This window comes from Megascapheus bottae, chromosome 3, assembly GCF_031878675.1.
Source record: "Megascapheus bottae isolate mThoBot1 chromosome 3, mThoBot2.hap1, whole genome shotgun sequence".
NCBI classification, from domain to species: Eukaryota; Metazoa; Chordata; class Mammalia; order Rodentia; family Geomyidae; genus Megascapheus; species Megascapheus bottae.
The window spans coordinates 50,453,724-50,474,744 of record NC_143511.1 but is presented as its reverse complement, the minus strand read 5'-3'; the positions used below and the strand labels follow the sequence as shown (position 1 = coordinate 50,474,744).

The window sequence follows — 21,021 nt, the reverse complement described above, 5'->3', positions numbered from 1 at the left end:
ACTGTTAGTCTGAATGCTACTACAAAGATTTTGTTGCAAAGCTAAGATCCTGTCTTATACAAACGTGGAATCTGAGAATAAAAGACATGTCCAAGTGGAACTAAATTTAATTACTAGCACCATTCAAGAAGCACTTTAAAAGACTGCACACTAAATTCAGAGTAGGTTAGGCTTTATAATTTAAAAACATTCTGAACTGAGTCAGTTTGTTACCACATACATTAATATCAGTCTAGTGCCTCAGTTCCCCAGGTTACTGGCACAATACCCTTGGCATTCATTTCAAAGGCTCTGACTTCCCACTGTTTATCTTTCTTCCTCCTCCCATTCTGCGTACACACACCTGTAATAACCAATACACTGTGCATTGAGACTGGTTCTCAAGAGAAAATACAAACATCTTATCCACGCTTTTCACCCAGAAATAGATATGTTTCTCTCTCCAGGTCTAAAAATGAAGTGTCCACCAACAAGTGATGCTTACAAGAGATGAGATGAATGAGAAGAAAAAATAGAGACATTAAAGAGAAAACTAAGAAATGGAGGTGAGATAGGAAAGAAAAAAATCGTAAAGTGTCATTAGATCTTCAACTACTAATTCCATGCTCCATTGTCTTTAAAGCAAAGAATATTATTGATGCTACAGGAGGAGCCTGAGCTACAAGACATATGTTTTGAAGCTTTTCATGGGATAAGTGCAGTTTTCCTCAGCACTCTGAGCTTAAGTTATAAATAAGAACTACTCAGTGTTAGAAGAGGCCCATTCACCTAATTTCTCACCAGAGGTCTTCAGTAACATGTATATAACAACATGCGGTTCTCTTCCTAACTTAATAGACATCCTATGTAATATTTTAAAGCTTTAAAGTCATATATATATATATATTAGTTCAAACTCATCTAGGAAGATTAGGAGGAAAAGAAGTACTTGATCTTCAGAGGAGGATTTAATGACAGGTTCAGCCTGTTTAATAACAGGTCCAGCACCACACCCATGTTTTTTAATGTTTTATTATTACTGTGTAAATGTCCTTTATTACTTGTGATAAATAAAAGTCAAATAGTTGCTGAGGTGGGTTCAAGGAGGTAAGAGGGCAAAGATATACTGTATAAATATTATGAGACTGTGATCTTAGGCCTTTTGTTTTCGTTTGGTTTGTTTTTTAGAAGAGCTCTTAAATGATAGCTGGCCAGGCTGATCTTGAACTATTAAATTCAAGTGATCCTCCTTGTCTTAACCTCCTAAATATCAGAAATTACAGAGGCACCATCAGAGATCTCAGACCCTTAAAATATGTTTCTGCACCACATGTATGCATGAGTCCTATGGATATCAACTTGCCACTTTATTTTAGGATTGCATTCATAATTCAAAGAGAAGAGTCACTTTTTTAAAAAATGAAGTGCAGGGCCGGGAGTTTGGCCTAGCGGTAGAATGCTTGCCTAGCATGCACGAAGACCCAGATTTAATTCCTTGGTGCCACATACATAGAAAAAAGCTGGAAGTGGTGCTGAGGCTCAAGTGGTAGAGCTCTAGCCTTGAGAAAGTCCAAGGACAGTGCTCAGGCCCTGAGCTCAGGCCCAGAACGGGCAAAAAAAAAAAAAAAATGAAGTGCGCATGCAAAACAGGATTCTCGAGATTTTTCACTGTTTTTCTGGTTGACTAATTTAAACAGAAAGACACAGCTGAAAGAAAATTGCTAAGATTGTTGCAATCAATGAAACTTGTGAAGTTCAAGTACTGCCTGAGGATGGGTTTACCCTAAATGACAGGTGCAGAGGGGTCACATTCAGACATCTTAAGAAAGTAGGGACTGTTTTTTATTCTTTTCTTTCCTTTTTTTTATGGGGGGGGGGAGGTGTGGGTTCCAAAGGCATTCTCTCAGCCACTTGTGAAACTGGCTGTCCTAGGTCTAAGTAGACATGGTTTGCTCAGCCAGCTGGAAGCAGTAAGTCAGCATTAAACAGTGAGAGGAGAGAGAGAGAGGAGAGGGGAGAGGAGAGAGGAGGGGAGAGGGCAGAGGAGGGGAGAGGGGAGAGGGGAGAGAGGAGAGAGGAGAGAGAACTTAGCCTTGGCTTTAGCAACCTGGCAGCCAGCAGCCTGGTGCCAAAACACACACACACACACACACACACGCGCGCGCGCGCACACACACACACACACAAGCACACGCACGCGCGCGCACGCACGCACACACACACACACACACACACACACACACACACACACACACACACAAAAAGCGCGCGAGGGCGCATGCGCCCTGGCGGAGTTCGCCCCGCCCAAGCTCCACCCCCACCACCTCGTCTTCGCCACGCCTCCGGCCTTCTGCCCGCCCTTCTCCCCGCCCTCCAGCCGGATGGGGGGGGGAGACTCGGTCGGGGCAAGGGAAGAGGGCGGAGCCTAAGGGGGCGGGGAGAGCAGGCCGGGCCGCCCAGCTGGAGCCCAGTCCTTCCCGGTGGCTTCCCACTCAGCGGGTGCGCGGGGCGGTAGCGTGAGGCGGCGGTTCTCAAGAGCGAGTCTCGAGCGCCCGCTGGGTCCCGGACCTAACTACGGCCCAGTCGGCCATCGCCTCGGGTGGTGTCCAGCCGCAGCAGCAGGACGGCGAGGGGGAGCCGAAGCTGAGCCCCCCAGCTCTCGCCCGGCGGGAGGGGGTGCGCCCGGGCGGTGTGTGGAGAGTCGCTGAGCTCACGGGCAGCGGTGGACTGTCCGAAGGCTGCGGGATGCGAGAGGAGGACAAGGGCGTGCTCCGGGGCGGCGGTGGCGGCGGTGGCGGCGGCGATGGCGACGCGGGCCTGGCGGGCGCCGCGGCGAGGGGACAGGTGGAGAAGGTGCGGCAGCTCCTGGAAGCCGGCGCCGACCCCAACCGACTCAACTGCTTCGGGAGGCGCCCGATCCAGGTAGAGGCCCGGCCTGGCCGGCAGGGGGCGCGCGGCGTCCCGGAGCGCAGGGCCGGGACTCGGCTCCCGAGAGGCTCAGCCCGCACTGCGGCGTCCGGGCCGGACTCGCCCCGCCCAGAGCAACACGGTGGGGTTGAAGAACACCACTGCTCCAGCTTGGTGTCTCTCCCTCCCCTGCCTTCCTCTCCCCCCCGCCCCGTGGCTGTCTGTCCCGCCCCCTCCCTCCCCCTCCCCTTCCCCCTCCCCTTTCCTCCCTCCTCTCCCTCTCTCTCCCTCTCTCCCTCTCTCCCTCCCTCTCCCTCCCTCTCTCTCCGTCCCTCTCCGTCCCTCTCCCTCCCTCTCCCTCCCTCTCCCTCCCTCTCCTCTCTCTCTCCTCTCTCTCTCCTCTCTCTCTCCTCTCTCTCTCTCTCCTCTCTCTCTCCCCTTCCCCTCCGATTCCCTCTTTCCCTCTCTTCTGTCTCCAGCGCTAGGTATAACAGTAGTCAAGTCCTCTACCACCGAGCTACATTTTCAGTACCCCCCCCTCCCTTTTATTTTCTTTTTCATGGTAGAGAAATAGATCTCTATTTGTTCTTCTAGCTCAGTATCAGAGATACAGTTTGGAAACTGATGAGGAAATGGGGGGGGCGGGGACAGGTCAGTTGCGGAGAAATTGTTTTGTCTGCCTACGTTCCATCACAAAGAGAGCAAATTACAAGTTACAGAGGCTGCATTAAATTCAAGACTTCTACAAAAATCACAATAGGCGAGAAAAATTCCCGCGAACCTTTAAGGTGTTATTTGAATCTTAATTTTTTTTCCTCATGGAGAGAAGATTCAAAGGAATGAAAACAGGGTACCCCAATCACACTACTGAATTCCTTTTTTATTTATTTATGTTAGCATCTTTTGGGTGTAGATATGCTTCTAGAGTTACTGTTTAGTTTATGAGATCTATGCTTGGAGATTATAAAGGCATTTCTACAAAGACAATTTTTTGACTGGCAGCGGGTTTTCATAGACTTCCTATCGGTACATTGGTACATTTATTCAATATTTACCTACTAATCCTTATTAGATTTTTAATACTGATTTTTAATGCTGATCATTTAATATCTAAGACAATGAGTTTTGCACTGTTATAGTTGCATTTGATATCCACTTCTCTTTCCAGAACTAAGCTAATATGAAGGGATCTTGATAATAGTGTAGATTTTTAAAGAAAATAAATATTCATCCCTTCTGAATTCGTAGTGGTGTGCAAATGTTATAACAAATAAGGAATATTTTCAAGCAGTCAAAATAATGTATTCTTAAACACTTTATACTAAAAACAAGGTTTTATTTATGATTGTAATTCACTATTTTCTGAGCTACTAAGAACTGCTTTCCCCTTTTCTTCACTATAAGTAAAATAGCTTTTACATCACTAGCAAAAATATTTTATAGTTGTGTTTTTTAAGGGAGGAAGTGAGTGTTTCTAACATACATGCAACAACCCCCCCCCAAAAAAAACCCAAAAGCTAGATATATACTGCCTTTTAATTACGTGGTACATTTCAAAACACATAAACCTACAAGAACAAATAACAGTGTTTTTAGGCAGTTGATTTTCAAAGCAGTATTGAAAGCAATGCCTGCATAATGTACACAAATGGTTGCTATGGGAATTTCTGTCCATTTTCTCTAAGTTACATGTAGTTTGGCTTCTAACATTCAAGCTCTTTCCAAATTGCAAAGTATTTACTAATTCACAATATGAAACCTAGCGATCAAAAAATCCTGTACATTTTTAGTATTGTGACAGTATATATTGCACTACATATTTACACTTTAATTTTAGTCTGTATCATAGTATTGAAGTGTTAAAATGGCGAACCATTTATTCACAACATGATGGGAGACGTATCTTGATGTGGGTTGGTTTCTTTTCTAATCTCCAGCCTTGGTTCAAATTAGACTGCACTGTTTAAGAACAGAACATGAATATAAAAAGGAATCGCCTTCCACAGGGAATTATCTATGAGAACTAAACAAAAGCCTTATAGATATATATTTTTTAAAAAAGCCTATTTCTCCCTTAAAGCTTTGCTCCATCTTTTGTTTACTTTGTAATGCATATTGGTAGACCTGAATTAATGTGGGAGGGGAATGAGGGAGGAATGGGAAACAAGTTAAGACTTTAAAAGCTCTTTAAACGTAAGATAATTTACCCAAATGACGTTCCAGTGAACGTGACAGCTCTACCTCTCACATCTGGAGACTAGAGCCGAATTTACTGAGTTCAATAAAGAGGGGGACGTGGTGGGAGACGTCAGCCAGGGAGGGGAAGACAGACCCCGAGGCTTCCCCGAGCCTCCGGACCATTCACCCCGGCTGTACCCGCTTGCAGAGAACGGCCGCGCCCGCGCCCCGTCCTCGGAGCCTCACTCCTCACCCGTGTCCCGTCCGCGCCCCGTCCTCGGAGCCCCACTCCTCACCCGTGTCCCCGTCGTCTTCCCCTCCTCCTCCTCCTCCTCGGAGCCCCACTCCTCACCCGTGTCCCCCGTCGTCTCCCGCAGGTCATGATGATGGGCAGCCCCCGCGTGGCCGAGCTGCTGCTGCTCCACGGAGCCGAGGCCAACTGCGCGGACCCGGCCACCCTCACCCGGCCCGTGCACGACGCGGCGCGGGAGGGCTTCCTGGACACGCTGGTGGCCCTGCACCGCGCCGGGGCGCGGCTGGACGTGCGCGACGCCTGGGGCCGCCTGCCCGTCGACCTGGCTGAGGAGCGGGGCCACCGGGACGTGGCGCGGTACCTGCGCGCGGCCGCGGGGGATTGAGGGGCGAGGCTCCGCACCCCCCCCCCGGCCGCCCCACGGGGACATTTCTTCCACCCCAGCACCCCTTCTGCTCCCCCTCAAACCCAGTTCAAAGGCGGCTGCGCGGAGCCGCCCCGAGCCCCGCCCGGGCGACTCTCCACTTCCCTGGGGGAACGGGAGGAGGAGGAGGAGCGGCCACGCGGGCGCACGCGTTCCCACACGTCGTGGTGACGCCCGAGGCCGCCGGCAGACGCCGCCTCACCGGGAGACAGCGAGGTGGCGCGGGGCACCCGGCGCCCTGCACAGTTCGGACCTCGGAGACGGGTTTGGAAAGCGCACGCGCGCGGAGCCGTGACCCTTCTGAGACGCGGCTCGGGCACCCCTGGAGGAGCTGGCCGGGGGAGCGAGGCGGGCGTCGGCGAGGCCCGCCCGGCGGGCTGGACCGAACGACAGGTCTGTAAAACAACACTCCCCGCCAGCCCCGAGGACCGCGGGGCGCCGTCGCGGGCGGGCTGGCGGGCGGGCGGGCGGGCGCCGTGGAGGGTGGCGCGGGGAGAAGCCCAGCGGAGCAGCCGCGCACGACAAAGCAGAGACGAGCCTTCTCTTCCTGACCAATGTAGTGGATGCGGAGACTGTAACGCGTGGGCACAGAGTCCGTCGTCGCGGTGTTGCTTTAAACTTGGAAAAACAGGGCCTCCCGGGTGGCCTAGCCTCCGCTCCCCAGTCTTCCCCGGCCTTCCGGGCACGCCCCACCGGGCACAGATGAACTACAGATTCGCCTATAGAACTGTGGCTTGTGGCAAGCCAGTACCAGTCCTCTTGCAGCCAACACTTAGATCCGTTTCATACTAAACCTATTTATTTGCTTGTTAATTATTTTTCTCACGGTTTGCTTTATAGAGTATTTCAGGGGGAAGTGTTCCAAACGTGTAGAAGACAGGGGAACTTTTCCCAGTGTATTTTCTTGGGATTGTGTCCCCAAAGATGCCGAAAAGGCAGAATGAGTATAAAACTGTTCAAAGACATGGTGGCTTGTGGGATATTGGCTGAACAAATTATTAGTGTACTGTTTTGGAAGTTAATTTTTAGGCTTGTTTAATTCCTCATAGAATTGGAACAACAGATACTTCACTGTTTTAATAAAGATTAAGCAGCATAAATCGAAATCTAAGATTTGGTTTGGCTTAAAAATGTGTTTGCATGAACTTAACCAGTAATTTCTGAAGTGTTAAGAGTTCAAAAAGATTGACATCTTTTGTCCTTTTTAATAAGTGTATATATGGTATTCCAATCATTTCTAAAACTTACTTATACACCACAGAAAGTTAAACATAAGATTTATACATTATTCTTCTAAGTGTCTAGTTAAACATAAGATTTATACATTATTCTACTAAGCATCTAGTCTACTAAATGTACACTTAAAAGAAGGAAAAGAAAAAAATAATTTGAGAGTAAGGACTTGCAGAGAGGAGTCTAAATGCACAAGTCTTTACCGCTCTATCAATTCCTTATTCCCCCCAAATAATATATCTCTGAGGAAGGCCAAGATCTGGAACCAGACCATATCTTATTAGGAAGGAGAGAAGTGTTTATTGACACCCAGTTTACACCATCCAGGGTTTCAAATATAGGCATTTTTTAACAACTAAAGCCAAGAGATAGAAATGGCTTTCTACATAAGGAAAATAAGGCAGAGACATGGTGGAGTAACATACCACGAGATATTTATTTCACAGTGTGTAAAAGTAAGTTTGTCAGACTTGAAAGCTTATGGGGTTTTGCTGTTAAGTATAAGCAATGGGACTTCATGTGGCTTCTGGAACTGGAGGCTAACCAGTCTGTGCATCCTGACACCCCAGCTAGGGAGGGCCCCATCTAGGGATGATTTCTGACACCTTCATACTTGGCCTAAGGCACCACGTATGAGAAACTCAAAAGAGATCAAAGCCTCATGCATACTCACAATCCTCATAAATCCACTCTGAGTATGCCTTAGTTCATCCTGAAGCTGAACTGAGACCCCTCCTTTGTTGGGTCCTTCATCCCCAGTCCCTCTCTACTAGTAGGGAGGATGGGGAAAAACACACCCCGGGAGAGGAAGGGGCCCACTGTCCTCCCGCACTCAGCCTTCTTACCCCGGAGGAGCTCCCAACAGAGACGCCAGGCAGCTTCATCAAGGCAGGAAGATCTCTCTCTTCAAAAAACCCCCTCCTGAGCAGTCCCTCCAGCTAATATACCCTCACTCTAGGTCCCAGCAGAGAATAATAAACAATAACACATTTGTAACCAATGCTAATCAAGTGTATGCCCTGCCTCTTGTGCCTTGCCTAGTCTCCGCAGAAAGTTATTAGACATGGCAGTTACTCGGCCTCCAACACTCCTTCATGATACCTTACATGTTTCTCTATCCTAGAATCAATTAAGTCCTGTAAGTGTGGCTAATTTTCTCTGTCCATGCTATAACTCACCCATGGCAAGCACGCAGTGGTCTTAAGGATTTTCACAATGGCTGTGCACACCACAGAGTCCGGACACAGTAGACTCAATGGATATAAAAGTAGCTGTAAACAGAAACATTTTACATTATTACTATGTTTCAAGGTTTAAAAAGTAAAAGAAAATGGTAAACACGATGTCTACTTACAGAAAATCAAGCCTAAAGAATATTTGCTTTCTACTCAAAATCTAATCTGCCCCAGCTACCTCTAGATATAGTCTTTACTACATCAAAGTGTTTGTAAAAAACAATAAGTGATAATTCAGACAATGGAATGCATATTTTAGGAAGCTACAGTTCTAAAATCTCTTGCATAATTCTCTTCAGTGCATACAGTTTTCAGGGTGTAGGGGACATCATAGAAAATAATACTGTATCATCATCTGTAACTGGTAGGTACTACTTTAATTATAAAGCAACTACAGATGAACTAAGAAGACGAGCTCATCAGTCCTGAGTAAATTGCTAAGACCGACACAGACAGGAATTAGTGCCTTTAAAAAGGTTTTATTCACAGATGTATCTCTGTAAGATCGTGGGATGATGTGGAGCTTCAGAATGTGTGTTCTGCATTTTTCCCATTTTTTACAATAAATTGGGAATTTATAATATACATTTATAGAGTAAAAATAATGTCACATATAAATGCACAATGGGATTATTAAATCAATCCAGTTAATATATCCATCAAATAACATTACGTTAAACGAAATGTCAAAAAGATAAATGGTACAATCTGCCTTATATGTGGAATTGTAAGCAATCAAATTTACAAAAGCAGAGAATAAAATGGTGGTTTATAGAGATAAAGAGTAGGAGCAATGGAAATGGTTGAAATTATAAAAAGAAAATTATTTCAAAATAGCTAAGAGAGAAAAACTTAAAAGTTCTCACCCTAAAGCTCATAGTTTTATTTTATTCCCTCTGTGACATCCTGTCTTCCAAAACCATTAATGATAAATATGAAAACAACTAATACTTTTCAAGAGCAGAAATATATACTTATCTCCATTTTAATTTCCTAGAGTGACTTTTTTTTAAGATCAAGTAAAGATAAGCACATTATTTTTAAATCTATGTTTTTTAAATGGCTTTTAGAGAATAGTACTCAAAAGAAACACCCGGAAAAAAAAACAAAGATAATAGACCTTTTATTTTCAAAGTTTTAAGAGCAAAAATTATACTGGTTACTACGTTAGTGGTCAATCATTATAAGCTACAAGAATAATAATTTTTAAGTTTATGTTTTTGCATAATGACTAAGAACTCCTCATTATAGAAATGAATTGGTAATTTTAATCTTCCACTTAGGAATGGGGTGTGGCTCAAGTGGAAGAGAACTTACATAGCAAAGGTAGAATCCTGAGTTCAAACCCTAGTCCTACAGAAAATAAACATCTCACCTAATATATAAAGTTTTTATTTTCTCCCTTATTGTTTAAGTTCCATAGTATTTGAGTTTGCTAGTTGTATTACACTGACTGATTAAAACATAATACTCTTAAAATGTCTCCCATAAAACATTTTCCTCTGTTGGCAGTTTAAAATATTTGTGAGATCTTTCCTAGTGACAACTTGCTATTTGGAGAATGTAAAGCACTATGTTGCACAGTTTCTGTTGTATTCACTTTTAAAAAGCAAAGCTGAAACATTGTTTAGAAGGTAATTACCGGGACTGGGAGTTTGGCCTAGTGGTAGAGTGCTTGCCTAGCATGCACGAAGACCCTGGTTCGATTCCTTGGTACCACATACTTAGAAAAAGCCAGAAGTGGTGCTGAGGCTCAAGTGGTAGAGTTCTAGCCTTGAGAAAAATCCAAGGATAGTGCTCAGGCCCTGAGCTTAAGCCCAAGACTGGCAAAAAAAAAAAAAAAGAAGGTAATTACCATCTGTAATGCTGTAACTTATGCCATGTCAAAATTAATTCAACTAAAATTTACCTGGCCCAAGGGTTTCTTTGATTTACCAACAGCATAAGGAGATATACACTACTAAATCCCTTAAGGATTTCACTTTGAAGGATACATGCAAACACATATTGTTACTATAGTGATAAACTCTGCCTCTGACTCCCTATTTGTTAATTTCTGTATCTAAATCTTAAATATTACTAGGTGTTTACAAATCTTGCTGTTGGAGATACATTCCAAGTTACATTTAGAATTAAATTGAATAAAATAATTAATAGAATAAATGCCATCATGACTCACTTGGCTTCACTTTTATGTTTCTTCAATTAAGTGAATGGTTTCAAAAAACAAATGACTACTGTAAAGGGGAAAAAAATCTGTTTGAAATTTCTTGAGCTCTGCTGCTTAAAATTAGTAATTTCAGAACTAAAATAAAAATGAATTAAAAATGAAAGACATAAAACCCCACACACCAGTGAGACAGTGGTACTTAACATTTGATGAGTACTTTAGTTCCATATATAGCAAGTACACTCAATATCCAGACCACTTATTTTGAAAGTAGGAGACAGGTATTCAATAAAAACATACAAATAGCTGGGCACGGTAGCTCATGCCTGTAATCCTAGCTACTCTGGAAACTGAGATCTGAGGATCAAGGTTCAAAGCCCGGGCAAAAAAGGACCTGAGACTCATCCCCAGTTAACCTCTAGAAAACGGGAAGTGGGGTTTGGCTCCAGGGTAGGGTAGAAGCCTTGAGCTGAAGAGCTCAGGGATAGTGCCCAGGCCAAGTTCAAGCCCCATGACCCACACACCAAAAAATACAAATAATTTCACTGGCATTGAAATTATATGCAGATTTTTAAAAATCTTTATTGAAATTTTTATTTTTGGAAAAGATTTTAATTTTAGTTACCCTATAGGAAAAAATGCTTCCTTTTAAATTCCAGGAATAGTTTCTTTTTAATATGCAATTGGATGTTTACTTTCCAATGAATAATATAACTAGAACAGAGTCTATTTATTGTTAGCAAGTAATTTTAATGAAATATAGTTTGTATATTAGAATGTCAAGTTCTCTTAATGATTTTCCTCAAGTATTAACTAGGCCACACTTACCCTCCTTTTTATAAAATATGGGGATGTTGTCAATCCTTTAAAAAGTTATATTAGGAAGCTCTAAGTAAATAAATCCAACTATTCTAGATGTAATCTTTAAGTGACAGTTTCCCTGTCACAATCTGTTGTGAAAAAGTGTTTCATTAATTCTCTTATGCAGATACTTTTGAAACATCAAAAACAAATTATGAGCTGGACACTCATGATTCATTCGTACAATCCTAGCTACTCGGGAGACTGAGCTCTGAAGACTGAGGTTCAAAGCCAGCATTGGCAAGAAAGTCTTATTTCCAAGTGACCACCAAAACCACCAAAAAGCTAGAAGTGCAGGTATAGTAACCTTCAGGGAAAAAACAAAACAAAACAGTTTAGGGAGGGGTCTCTTGCCCTCAAGTGCAATGTCTACTACCAAAAAAGAAAAGACAAAAAAAAAAAATACAGTGAACCTCATCCCCCCCTCCCAAAAAATAAAAAGCTCAGGGACAGCACCTAAGCCCTTGAGTTCAAGCCTAGTCCTACAGAAAATAAACTTTATATATTAGGTAGGTAGATAGATAAATAGATAGATAGATACATAGATAGATAGATAGATAGATAGATAGATAGATAGATAGATGTGTGTGTGAATTTTTAACTTTTATAATTTATCTCTCAATTATTTCAAAAAGTAAAATATGCATTCCTTTTCTCCTTTTTTTTCCTGTTGGTACTGTAGATTCAACCCAGGACTTCACACATGGTAGGCAAGCTTTGTACTACTTGAGGAGCCATGACCTCAATCCTCTTGGTATTTTGTTTCTGTGATAGAGTCTCACTAAGTTTGCATGGGAAAGTAGTATTAAACTCATGTTCCTCCTGCTTCTGCCTCCAGAGGAGCTGGCATTACAGGCATGCTGATTACCATATTTGGCTTCAGTTTCCTTTTATGCCTTACCAGAAGTGCTTATTTTTATGATAAGGTATAATCTTTGCCATGCTATTGAAAGCAAAGAAGTTGAACTCATCTGCAAGAGTTACCAAAATCATCTGAAGAGCACTCATGTGACTACCCCCCATGGAAAGTGCAGCAGCCCTTGTATTCCACAGTGGAGGAGGACCTGGCTCTTTGTTAATGTCATCAGCTAGTCACAACCAAGTCCTGGAATGCCTTATTAGGTATTCATTAATAGCAGAAAATAACTGCCCATTTATTTGGTGAAAACTTGAAGAATAATTCTCAGGTTGGTGTCATTTCAGAGTGTCTAATAATTAAGCTATGACAGGGGATGAATGACTAGTAAATACATGGATACATGCATACATACACACATATATGTAGTTACATATTTTAAAAGCAAAACAAGGTCAGGTGCCAATGGTTTAACCCTATAATTCTAGCACCTAGGAGACTGAGATCTGAGGATCACAGTTTGAAGCTAGCAAAAGCTAAGCTGGACAGGAAAGTCTGTGAAATTCTTATCTCAAGCTAACCACAAAAAGTCAGAAGTGGGAGGGCCGGAGTTTGACCTAGTGGTAAAGTGCTTGCCTAGCATGTGCCAAGACCAGGGTTGAGTCATCAGTACCACGTATATAGAAAAGCCAGAAGTGGTGCTGTGGCCCAAGTGGCAGAGTGCTATCCTTGAGGAAAAAGTCAAAGGACAGTGCTCAGGCCCTGAGTTCAAGCAAGTCCCAGGACTGGCAAAAAACAACAACAAAAAACAGAAATGGAGCTGTGGTTCAGGTAGTAGAACACTGGCTTTGAGTACGAAAGCTCACAGACAGTACCAAAGCCCAAGGTTCAAGCACCAGGACCAGCAATAAATACATGCGTACATTCATGCATGTACACATACATAGGATGTAAATACATACATATATGCATACATACATACATACATACCAAGATAATTCTAATTTTAAAAGTTACGTGGCATTGTCTTTAATATTTCAATATTTTTCAATATCTTCTCCCATTCTGTTTGTAACTCTTTGAAGAGAAGGAATGGAGGAAAGAGTAGTTAGGAACTGTCTGGGAGGTAGAAGACACTGATTCCCCCACAGACTTCTTAACTACTTTCATATGTGATTGCTGAGTGATGTAATTTTAATTAGTCTTGATTTTCCTCATTTATAAAAATGAGAATTGGACTGGATTTTTTCTACATCCCTGTCACCACTAAAAGTACTAACCTGAGTTTGTTATATACATGGCTGCAGTATATATGTATGTATATATATATATATGTATGTATATATACATACATGTTAAGAAAGGGGTCTGTTTCACATTTTATGTATATCAGGCCTTTGAGGAGGGCAGAAAATGACTAAAAGGAAACAGCAGATGGAACAGAAAGAACAGCATATTTTGTGAACCATTGATTCAGATTTCCACAAATTAATCAACCAAAACAATTACTAGCCTACAGGCTGGTGGGGGTTGTGCAATAGTCTCATCAGAATGGAAACATATTCATTCTCCACTACTATTCTGACTTTCTCTGAAAACTTTTCTCAATTTAAGCAAGCCAAATGAGACAACTTCGTTTTTTGCTCCCTGAGTCTCTTTCTCAGATTTTCATATTCATAAGGAAAAAATACTTTATTTCACAGAAGTTCAGTAACCTCCATATATCAGCCTTTTAAATTATGCAATGTTAGAAAATTTGCTTTGACACCAGTGCTGCTGATTAAATAATACATAATTAGCTTGGATGAAATATTAAACACAGCAATTGACATCAACATATAGGTCAAAAAATGATCACTAATTCTAATATAGTAATCTGATGTCTGAACTAAACCTAAAGCAAGTAAATGCTTTGCTGGGAAAAGAACGATGAACAAGGCATTAAGGTTACTGCTGATTCCTAGAAATCCACATTACACCAGAATTTATAGAGGATCCTAAACTCCTGTCAAGTCCCTTCCTGATCAGAAGTGCTTAGCATTAGACTTCTGCAAGTTAGTAGAATCAACTCTGACATAGAAAATACCTTGTAACATAATTCAAGTCAAACCCTTAAGGCCAGGTATAGAAACTAAACTATTTCTCATTTCCTTTTCATATTTTGCCTCCTGCAACACTTAATCTACTATAATACCTTTCACTGATGCAATATTACTGTTATTAGCAGCAACACCATTATCATTATGTAGTTGGGCTACTTCCTCTGAACTCTGTCTTAGGTGATCTCTGGGTCTCCATTCCATGTTAAACACACTCACCTCTACCGTGATCTGTTCACAAATCTCCCAATTAGTTTCCTTGACTAAATTTAATCTACCTAAGAATTTCACTTTTCTTTTGTACCAGGTATATAGTACTGAACTACGGATATCAGAGCATGAGTGTCTGGTATTGCTTTCAGTGTGTCCCAAAACAAATACGTACAATTAGGCCTTGTTCTTCAGTTTCTGTGTTATCTCAATTTGGAATGTCTTTATCTAATTACTAGCTGTAAAAGGTGTTATATATTATATGTATGTTATTACACATTTTATAATATGTTTATAAGAGATAACACATAGGGCGGGGAATGTAGCTTAGTGGTAGAGGGGGAGGGAGCAAGAGCATACACATAAACAATTGACTGACATTTAGATTTGGCCAACACGCGTCATATCTTCTAACGGGAAACTGTTGGAAGAGGTTATATGGGTGTCGCCTCTATGAATTATAAGGCCCTAAATTCTATCATTTTCCCTTGATGCACATAAATATCTCTGCTACCATGCCACTTAGAGCCATAAATGCAGCCTTGCTGCAAATTTGTTTGGTCATCCTCTACTCCTATCTCATTTCTGACGTTTAAATCTATCACAATAAGCCTTTTCCAGAATTATATAACGGCTTCTGCTCTGTTTAAATCTTACCATAAATAAAAGTTTAATGTCACTTTTTTTTTGCCAGTGTTGGGCTTGAGCTCAGGGCCTGAGCACTGTCCGTGGGCTTTTTCTCATGCTAGAGCTCTACCACTTGAGCCTCAGCACCACTTCCAGCTTTTTTCTATGTATGTGGTACCGAGGAATCGAACCCAGGTTTTGTGCATGCTAGGCAAGCACTCTGCCACTAGGCAAAACTCCCCGCCCTAATTCACTTTTTTTTTCTAGTGAAAAGTTGTCACTCTGTTCGACACTTACTTCCAGGCATTTATTCTACCTGTTCAATAATGGTGTGCCAATCATTGCTTGAAGTGAGCACATTTAAAACCACTTGCACATGAGAGGATTGATTCTCAACTGTCTTTTCATGTCAGAATCACCTGTGGAGATGAAAAATTCATGTTTCCTTCTCAGCTCCAAGTCTCCAGAATCAGAACCCCTAGGTGTGAGGCTCCTTTTCCAGGTTTCTGTAGATTAAAGGTAATGTTTCCTCCTCATAGTAAATTTACAAACGGGCCAGAAAGTGATGAAAAGTATCTAAGTGGCCAGGCGCAGTGGCTCACACCTGTAATCCTAGCTAATTGGAAGGCTGAGATCTGAGGATCGTAGTTCAAAGCCAGCCAGGCACTAAAGAATGTGAGATTCTTATCTCCAATTAATCACCAGAAAAGGGGAAAAAGGGCAATGGCTTAAGGGGTAGGGTGGTAGCCTTGAGCTGAAGACCTCAAGGACAAGCGCCCAGGATCACAGTTCAAGCCCTATGACCCACAAAAAAAGGAAAGAACAGTATCTAAGTATATTTTATATATGTATAAATATATCTATATATTTGTAAGTATAAAAGCAAGCATAAATATACAACTTTTCCACTGCTATTCTCACTATCCAAGGGAAATCACTAATTCAAACTTTATTTGCTGTGTATGGAAATGAAGATCTATAATCTCAGCTACTCCTGAAATGGAGATCATGATTTAAGGCCAGCCTGGATGCAAGCAAAACTGTACCTCAAAAAGCAAACTGGGCATGGTAATGAATGCATGTAATTCCATCTACTAGGGACATGGTAGAAAGGGAAGCACAGTCTGGGGCTGGCATGGGCAGAAGCACTGAGACCCAATATAAAAAAAGCAGAAAAGGCCTAACTAAAAAATAGCCATGTATAAAGATCTGGAGATGTGACCCTGAGTTTAATCCTCAATACCATGGAAAAATAAATTATTCCTGAAATATCCATGTGTATCACGACAAACATCTTTCTCTTCCAACACATCCTTAGAAAGCCAACGTGAGGTCATTCTATTCTGTCACTTGATTTCTTTCATTGGAAATAGAACTTGGCAGTTCCCACATGGAGGCACTTCATTTCTTATGGCTACAGTTTTTATTTTATGGATGAGTTCTAGTTTTCAAAAAAACTTAACAAAATACTACCTTTTCTATTTCCTTTTCCTTGAATTTTTTGCTATGACATACTGTTGTAAAGAATCTTTTTTCATACTTCTATGAGCTTCCTGTGACAATAGGAGCGAAATTGTCGCAGGATGTTGTGGATGTGTATTTGCAATCTTTCCACAATTGTGCATGGTGTATATATGCATATATAACTTTCTATATTTTACGTATGTGCATGTGTATATGATGTATATAGTATGTGTTCCATATTTGTAATAATGTAAGACAATTATTAATTCAAAGGGTATCTGTGTATATGTATATGTATGTATGCACATACAAAATACATGTCTGCCCATAGTTACATGAATACTACATAAGCAGAATACACATGTACATATGTAGATCGTGTCCGTCCGTGTATATGTTTTGCATACACTATTTGTATCTTTACATACATACATACATTATAAGATTCAAAAGGAACATATAGGCATAGAAAATTCTGATAGTAACTGTGCTCCTGTAGCTTAGGGTGTCTTTTGTTTTATGTCTTTGAGTTTTGAGTTTGAAAGCATGTGTCTCATGGAATTTTGATAATGAAGAATTAGCTAAGGGATAAATTTGTGTCTTGGATGTGTGGTAGGTGACAAGACTAGGGATGCAGAAAGATCTTCCTTCCTATCCCTGCCTATGGGATGAATTTGCTGATACTAAACAGAACACTGTTTCCCTTCATTAAAAGATTTTAACTGTTGGCTTCTTAATCCAAAGGAAGAGAACAAAGAAAAGATCCAGTATTCAGTGATTCAGTCTGCAAAGTGACCCACAGAAAACCTACTCCATGTTGTCTGTGGCTTTTGGAAAAATAAAAAGTAAAAAGTGAGTAGTTCAAAGACCTTTCTGATGCATCCAGCCCTTGCATTTACTGCCAATGTAGTGTCCAAGATTTCGGTTTCTAGGCCTCAGTCTTCTCTCCTGAAAAATCCAAATTCAAAGGACCACTGTGAGAATAAAGTGGGTGATTGAAGTGAAAATACTCATATATTACTGCCCAATTTTTCATTCCCAGTTTTTTTAATTGAGAAGTACGTAGCCAAAAGTCATTTCAAATTCCAAGTCTTTAAAATTGTACACCTTCCTAATTGCAGTTTGCTTACACTAATAGTAAAATTAAAAATTTCTAGACACCACAAATGATGGAAAACAGGTGTTAGACAGCAGGAAAAACAAAGATAAAACTTAAAGGTACAATTTTTTTAATTACATTCTTTGAACAGAGATCCTAATCTACAATCCTCCTCTTGAGCCAGGAGCATAGCCTAGTGGTATAGTGCTCACCTAGCAGGCACAAAGCCTTGGGTTCAATTCCTCAGTACCATATACACAGAAATGGTGGGAAGTGGTGCTGTGGCTCAGGTGACAGAGCAATAGCCTTAGCAAAAAATGTGTCAAGGACAGTGCTCAGGTCCTGAGTTCAAGGACTGGCAATAAACAAACAAACAAACAAAAACTACCATCCTCCTCTTGCTCAAATGATTTTTGTCTGAAGTGGATAATTACCCTTATTTGCAGAATAAATTCCTATAGAGAAAAAAAACATAGTTACAGTTTATTCTACACAGGCTCACTAAATACAGACAGATCCTTGAACTCAAATTTAGCTAGGAAACAAGTTCCATGTGTCAAGCATGATGGGGTAAGGGAATGGTTAATTTTGTGTTAACTTGTGGTACCCAGGTTTGCAACCACAAGTCTAAATGTGACTGTGAGGGTACTTTTTTATGTCATTAACATTAAATTCAGTAGGCTTTGAACAAAGTGGATTGCCATTCATACAGAGAGTGGGAAGCTGACTGAGGGCAGCAAACACTGATACATCAGTAACTGTAATTTTAAAAAAAAATTTTTTTTTCAAGGCCAACCTGGGCTACAGAGTGAGCTCCAGGCCAACGTGGGCCTGTTTCTCAAAACCCTATTTCAAAATCATAATTTAAAAAATTAACAGAAGGAGTTCAATCCTTTGAAGGGTTTCACAGAAAAGGCTGAGTTCGCCCCAAGGAAGAAGTGAAACAATTCTGCCAGCAAAACTGCAGCACTGATGTTTCCCTAGGTCTCCAGTCTGGCATCTTACCCTGCAAATCAGACACTCCCTAGTGCATGACACCTCCTGAGACAAAAATAAGTCAGTCTCAGCCTTTCAAAGTCTCAGTCTTTCCCTCTCTCCCCCACTCTTTCTCTCTCTATATGAAATGTGTGTATATATGCATAATGTATATCTATGATGTAATTTGATGGATATGTATGGTGTATATGTGATATATGCATTGTATACATATACATAAATTCATACACAAAGAAATGCATATGGATATTTGGGTATATTTATGTATGTGTGTTTTCCCATGATAATTCTGGCTATTAAAAATAACATTTCAAAAGAAATGTTCTCTTCCCCCCTCACCATGGTTTATGGCCACAGCTAATTGACTTGTCTGGACCCAGAAAACTCCTCGGATCTCCATTTTTTCTACCAGGATCATTTCTTTGCATAGCCCCTCCTTTGTCTCTCTCTCATAAAGCTAAATGCCCAATTATAATTATAGGTTGTGCGGTCCCTCCCTTGTGTGCGGTTATTTGGAGAGGGGGTGATCTAGCTGCCAGAACAAGAGAGCCAAGATCTGGTTCTCTTGGAGCTAACATTCCGCTGTGAGAAACAGACACCGCGAGCCAGCAAACAAATCTCTAAGGAAAATGATTTCTACCCGGTGGGTTGGAGGGACGAGGGGAACGCTGTGGCGTTATAATGTCCAAAGATCTCTTGGCAGAGACCCTTTAGAGGAAGCAGCCTTGTGAAAAATGGGAGAGGATTTTAAATTCAAGATAAAGGAGTAGCAAGTAGTCCCGGAAGGTAGTGCCCAGTAAATTATAATGCAACGGGGGTCCATGTTTAGAGTGGCAGTGTAAGGGTGTCTGTTAAATCTCACGCCATTCACTAGACCCAGTTTTCCTCTTGGGGTTTGGGCAGAGGTTCTGATCAACATCATGTGACGGGGTGGGGTTGGGGGGGGGGCTGGGAAAGGCCAAGTGACCTTGCTGCTTGGCCTGGCAAACGACCTCAAAGCATGCCCTCAGGTGGGCAGCTTTCCTCCCGGGTAAACTGGAGGGGATCTGATGCAGGAGCCCCCTCCAGCTTTCACACGAGTGTGCGAATGGTTCCAGGCCACTAGGCCGGAGCACCTGACCTTGAGGCCACTGCTTTGTGGGCCATGTCTCCAGGCGGAAAGCTGGGCCTAGTCCACGGCCTCTGGCTGACGCTGGGGCTGCCGAGAGCCAGCGCGGCTGTGGACACATGGAGACAGGCTGCGGGCCAAAGAGGGCCGGACCCTTCTCCGCACTTGAAAGTGGGGAGCCCTGTGGTTCGGCTTCATTCCCACATTCACCGAATCCCCTGGAATTGCTTGACAGTTCCAGAACCAACCCATCCATCCACACCCCTGGGTGGACTAGCGGTGTCTTGGCTCGCCCCTCCTTTCTGCTGCTCCTTCCTCCCCTCCCCCCCGCACCCCCCCCACGCTTTTCCTGTTCTGAGTGGACAGCAGGGGGAAGGAGGGGGAGTCTCTAGAAAGAAAGGGCCAGTGATGTGGAAGAGAAGGAAGGGACGGGGTGAGCTGGGCCAGAGTTCGCTCCCCCGGAGAAAGTGGCCTAGCCCGGGGCGGGGGGGGGGGGAGGGAGGATTGTGCCAGGGCCGTGGGCCGCTGGGCCCGTGCGCTCCGAGACGCCCCCTTCCCTCCCCCCAGGCCGCCGCGGCCTGCGGAGGAGGGGCGCGGGGACGGAGGAAAGAGGAAGAGGCGCTCCGATGCTCCCCGGTGTCTTGAACTTAAAACCGAAAATAAAACGACCGACGTGGATCCGACTCACCCGGGCCTGGCAAAGTCAGCGACGCGGGGGAACTGTTAGGAAAACCTGGGGTGGGGAGGTGGGGAGGGTGGACGCAGGTTCCTGGGGCGTCGGGCCGGGCCGGCTCCACCTACCCGGTGCGAAGCCGGGCCGGCGGCTACGGCAGCGCCCGCCGCCGCCCGCATCTCGCGCCTCCGCCGCCCGCCCGGGCTGCGCGCCGCCGCCGCCGGCCGCGTGGTTCCTTTTCGCTTCGCTCCGTCCCCGAATCTAACCGCGGAGCCGAGCGGCAGTTGCGTTCAAACTGTGCCTTGCAGCCAGCTGATTGGTGGCACCCAGAGGTGGCCTGCGTGGGGCTGGCTTTCTCTCTCTCTCTCTCTCTCTCTCTCTCTCTCTCTCTCTCTCTCTCTCTCTCTCTCTCTCTCTCTCTCTCTCTCTCTCTCTCTCTCTCTCTCTCTCTCTCTCTCTCTCTCTCTCCCCTCTCTGTCTGTCTGTCTGTCCCTCTCCCTCTTTCTCCCTCTCTTTTTAGATAATCCGGTGTGGAGACGTGGAAGCCTCTCTCGACCCGGGGTCACAAGGCATAATAATGAACGGTGCACAGGAGGAGCAGAGACGCGATCAGGACCAGAACTCGGGGGGGCGGCGGGGGGGGGAGAGC

At 43.3% G+C, this 21,021-nt stretch overlaps 1 protein-coding gene and 1 long non-coding RNA gene across 2 annotated transcripts; one reads left to right on the top strand and one right to left on the bottom strand.

Annotated features, from left to right (window-relative positions):
• Positions 1–2,455: 2,455 nt before the first annotated feature.
• On the top strand, positions 2,456–6,874 carry Cdkn2b (cyclin dependent kinase inhibitor 2B). The gene is made up of 3 exons (XM_090330062.1): positions 2,456–2,901; positions 5,442–6,134; positions 6,302–6,874. The coding sequence occupies exons 1-2, from the start codon at positions 2,725–2,727 to the stop codon at positions 5,700–5,702; spliced, it is 438 nt and encodes a 145-aa protein (XP_090186188.1). The 5' UTR covers positions 2,456–2,724; the 3' UTR covers positions 5,703–6,134; positions 6,302–6,874.
• Positions 6,875–7,394: 520 nt separating this feature from the next.
• Positions 7,395–20,792, bottom strand: LOC150065476 (uncharacterized). The gene is made up of 3 exons (XR_016534960.1): positions 20,501–20,792; positions 17,366–17,444; positions 7,395–8,245 (listed from the first exon to the last, which is right to left on the bottom strand). It is a non-coding gene; the product is annotated as an uncharacterized LOC150065476 (long non-coding RNA).
• Between the last annotated feature and the right edge of the window lie 229 nt (positions 20,793–21,021).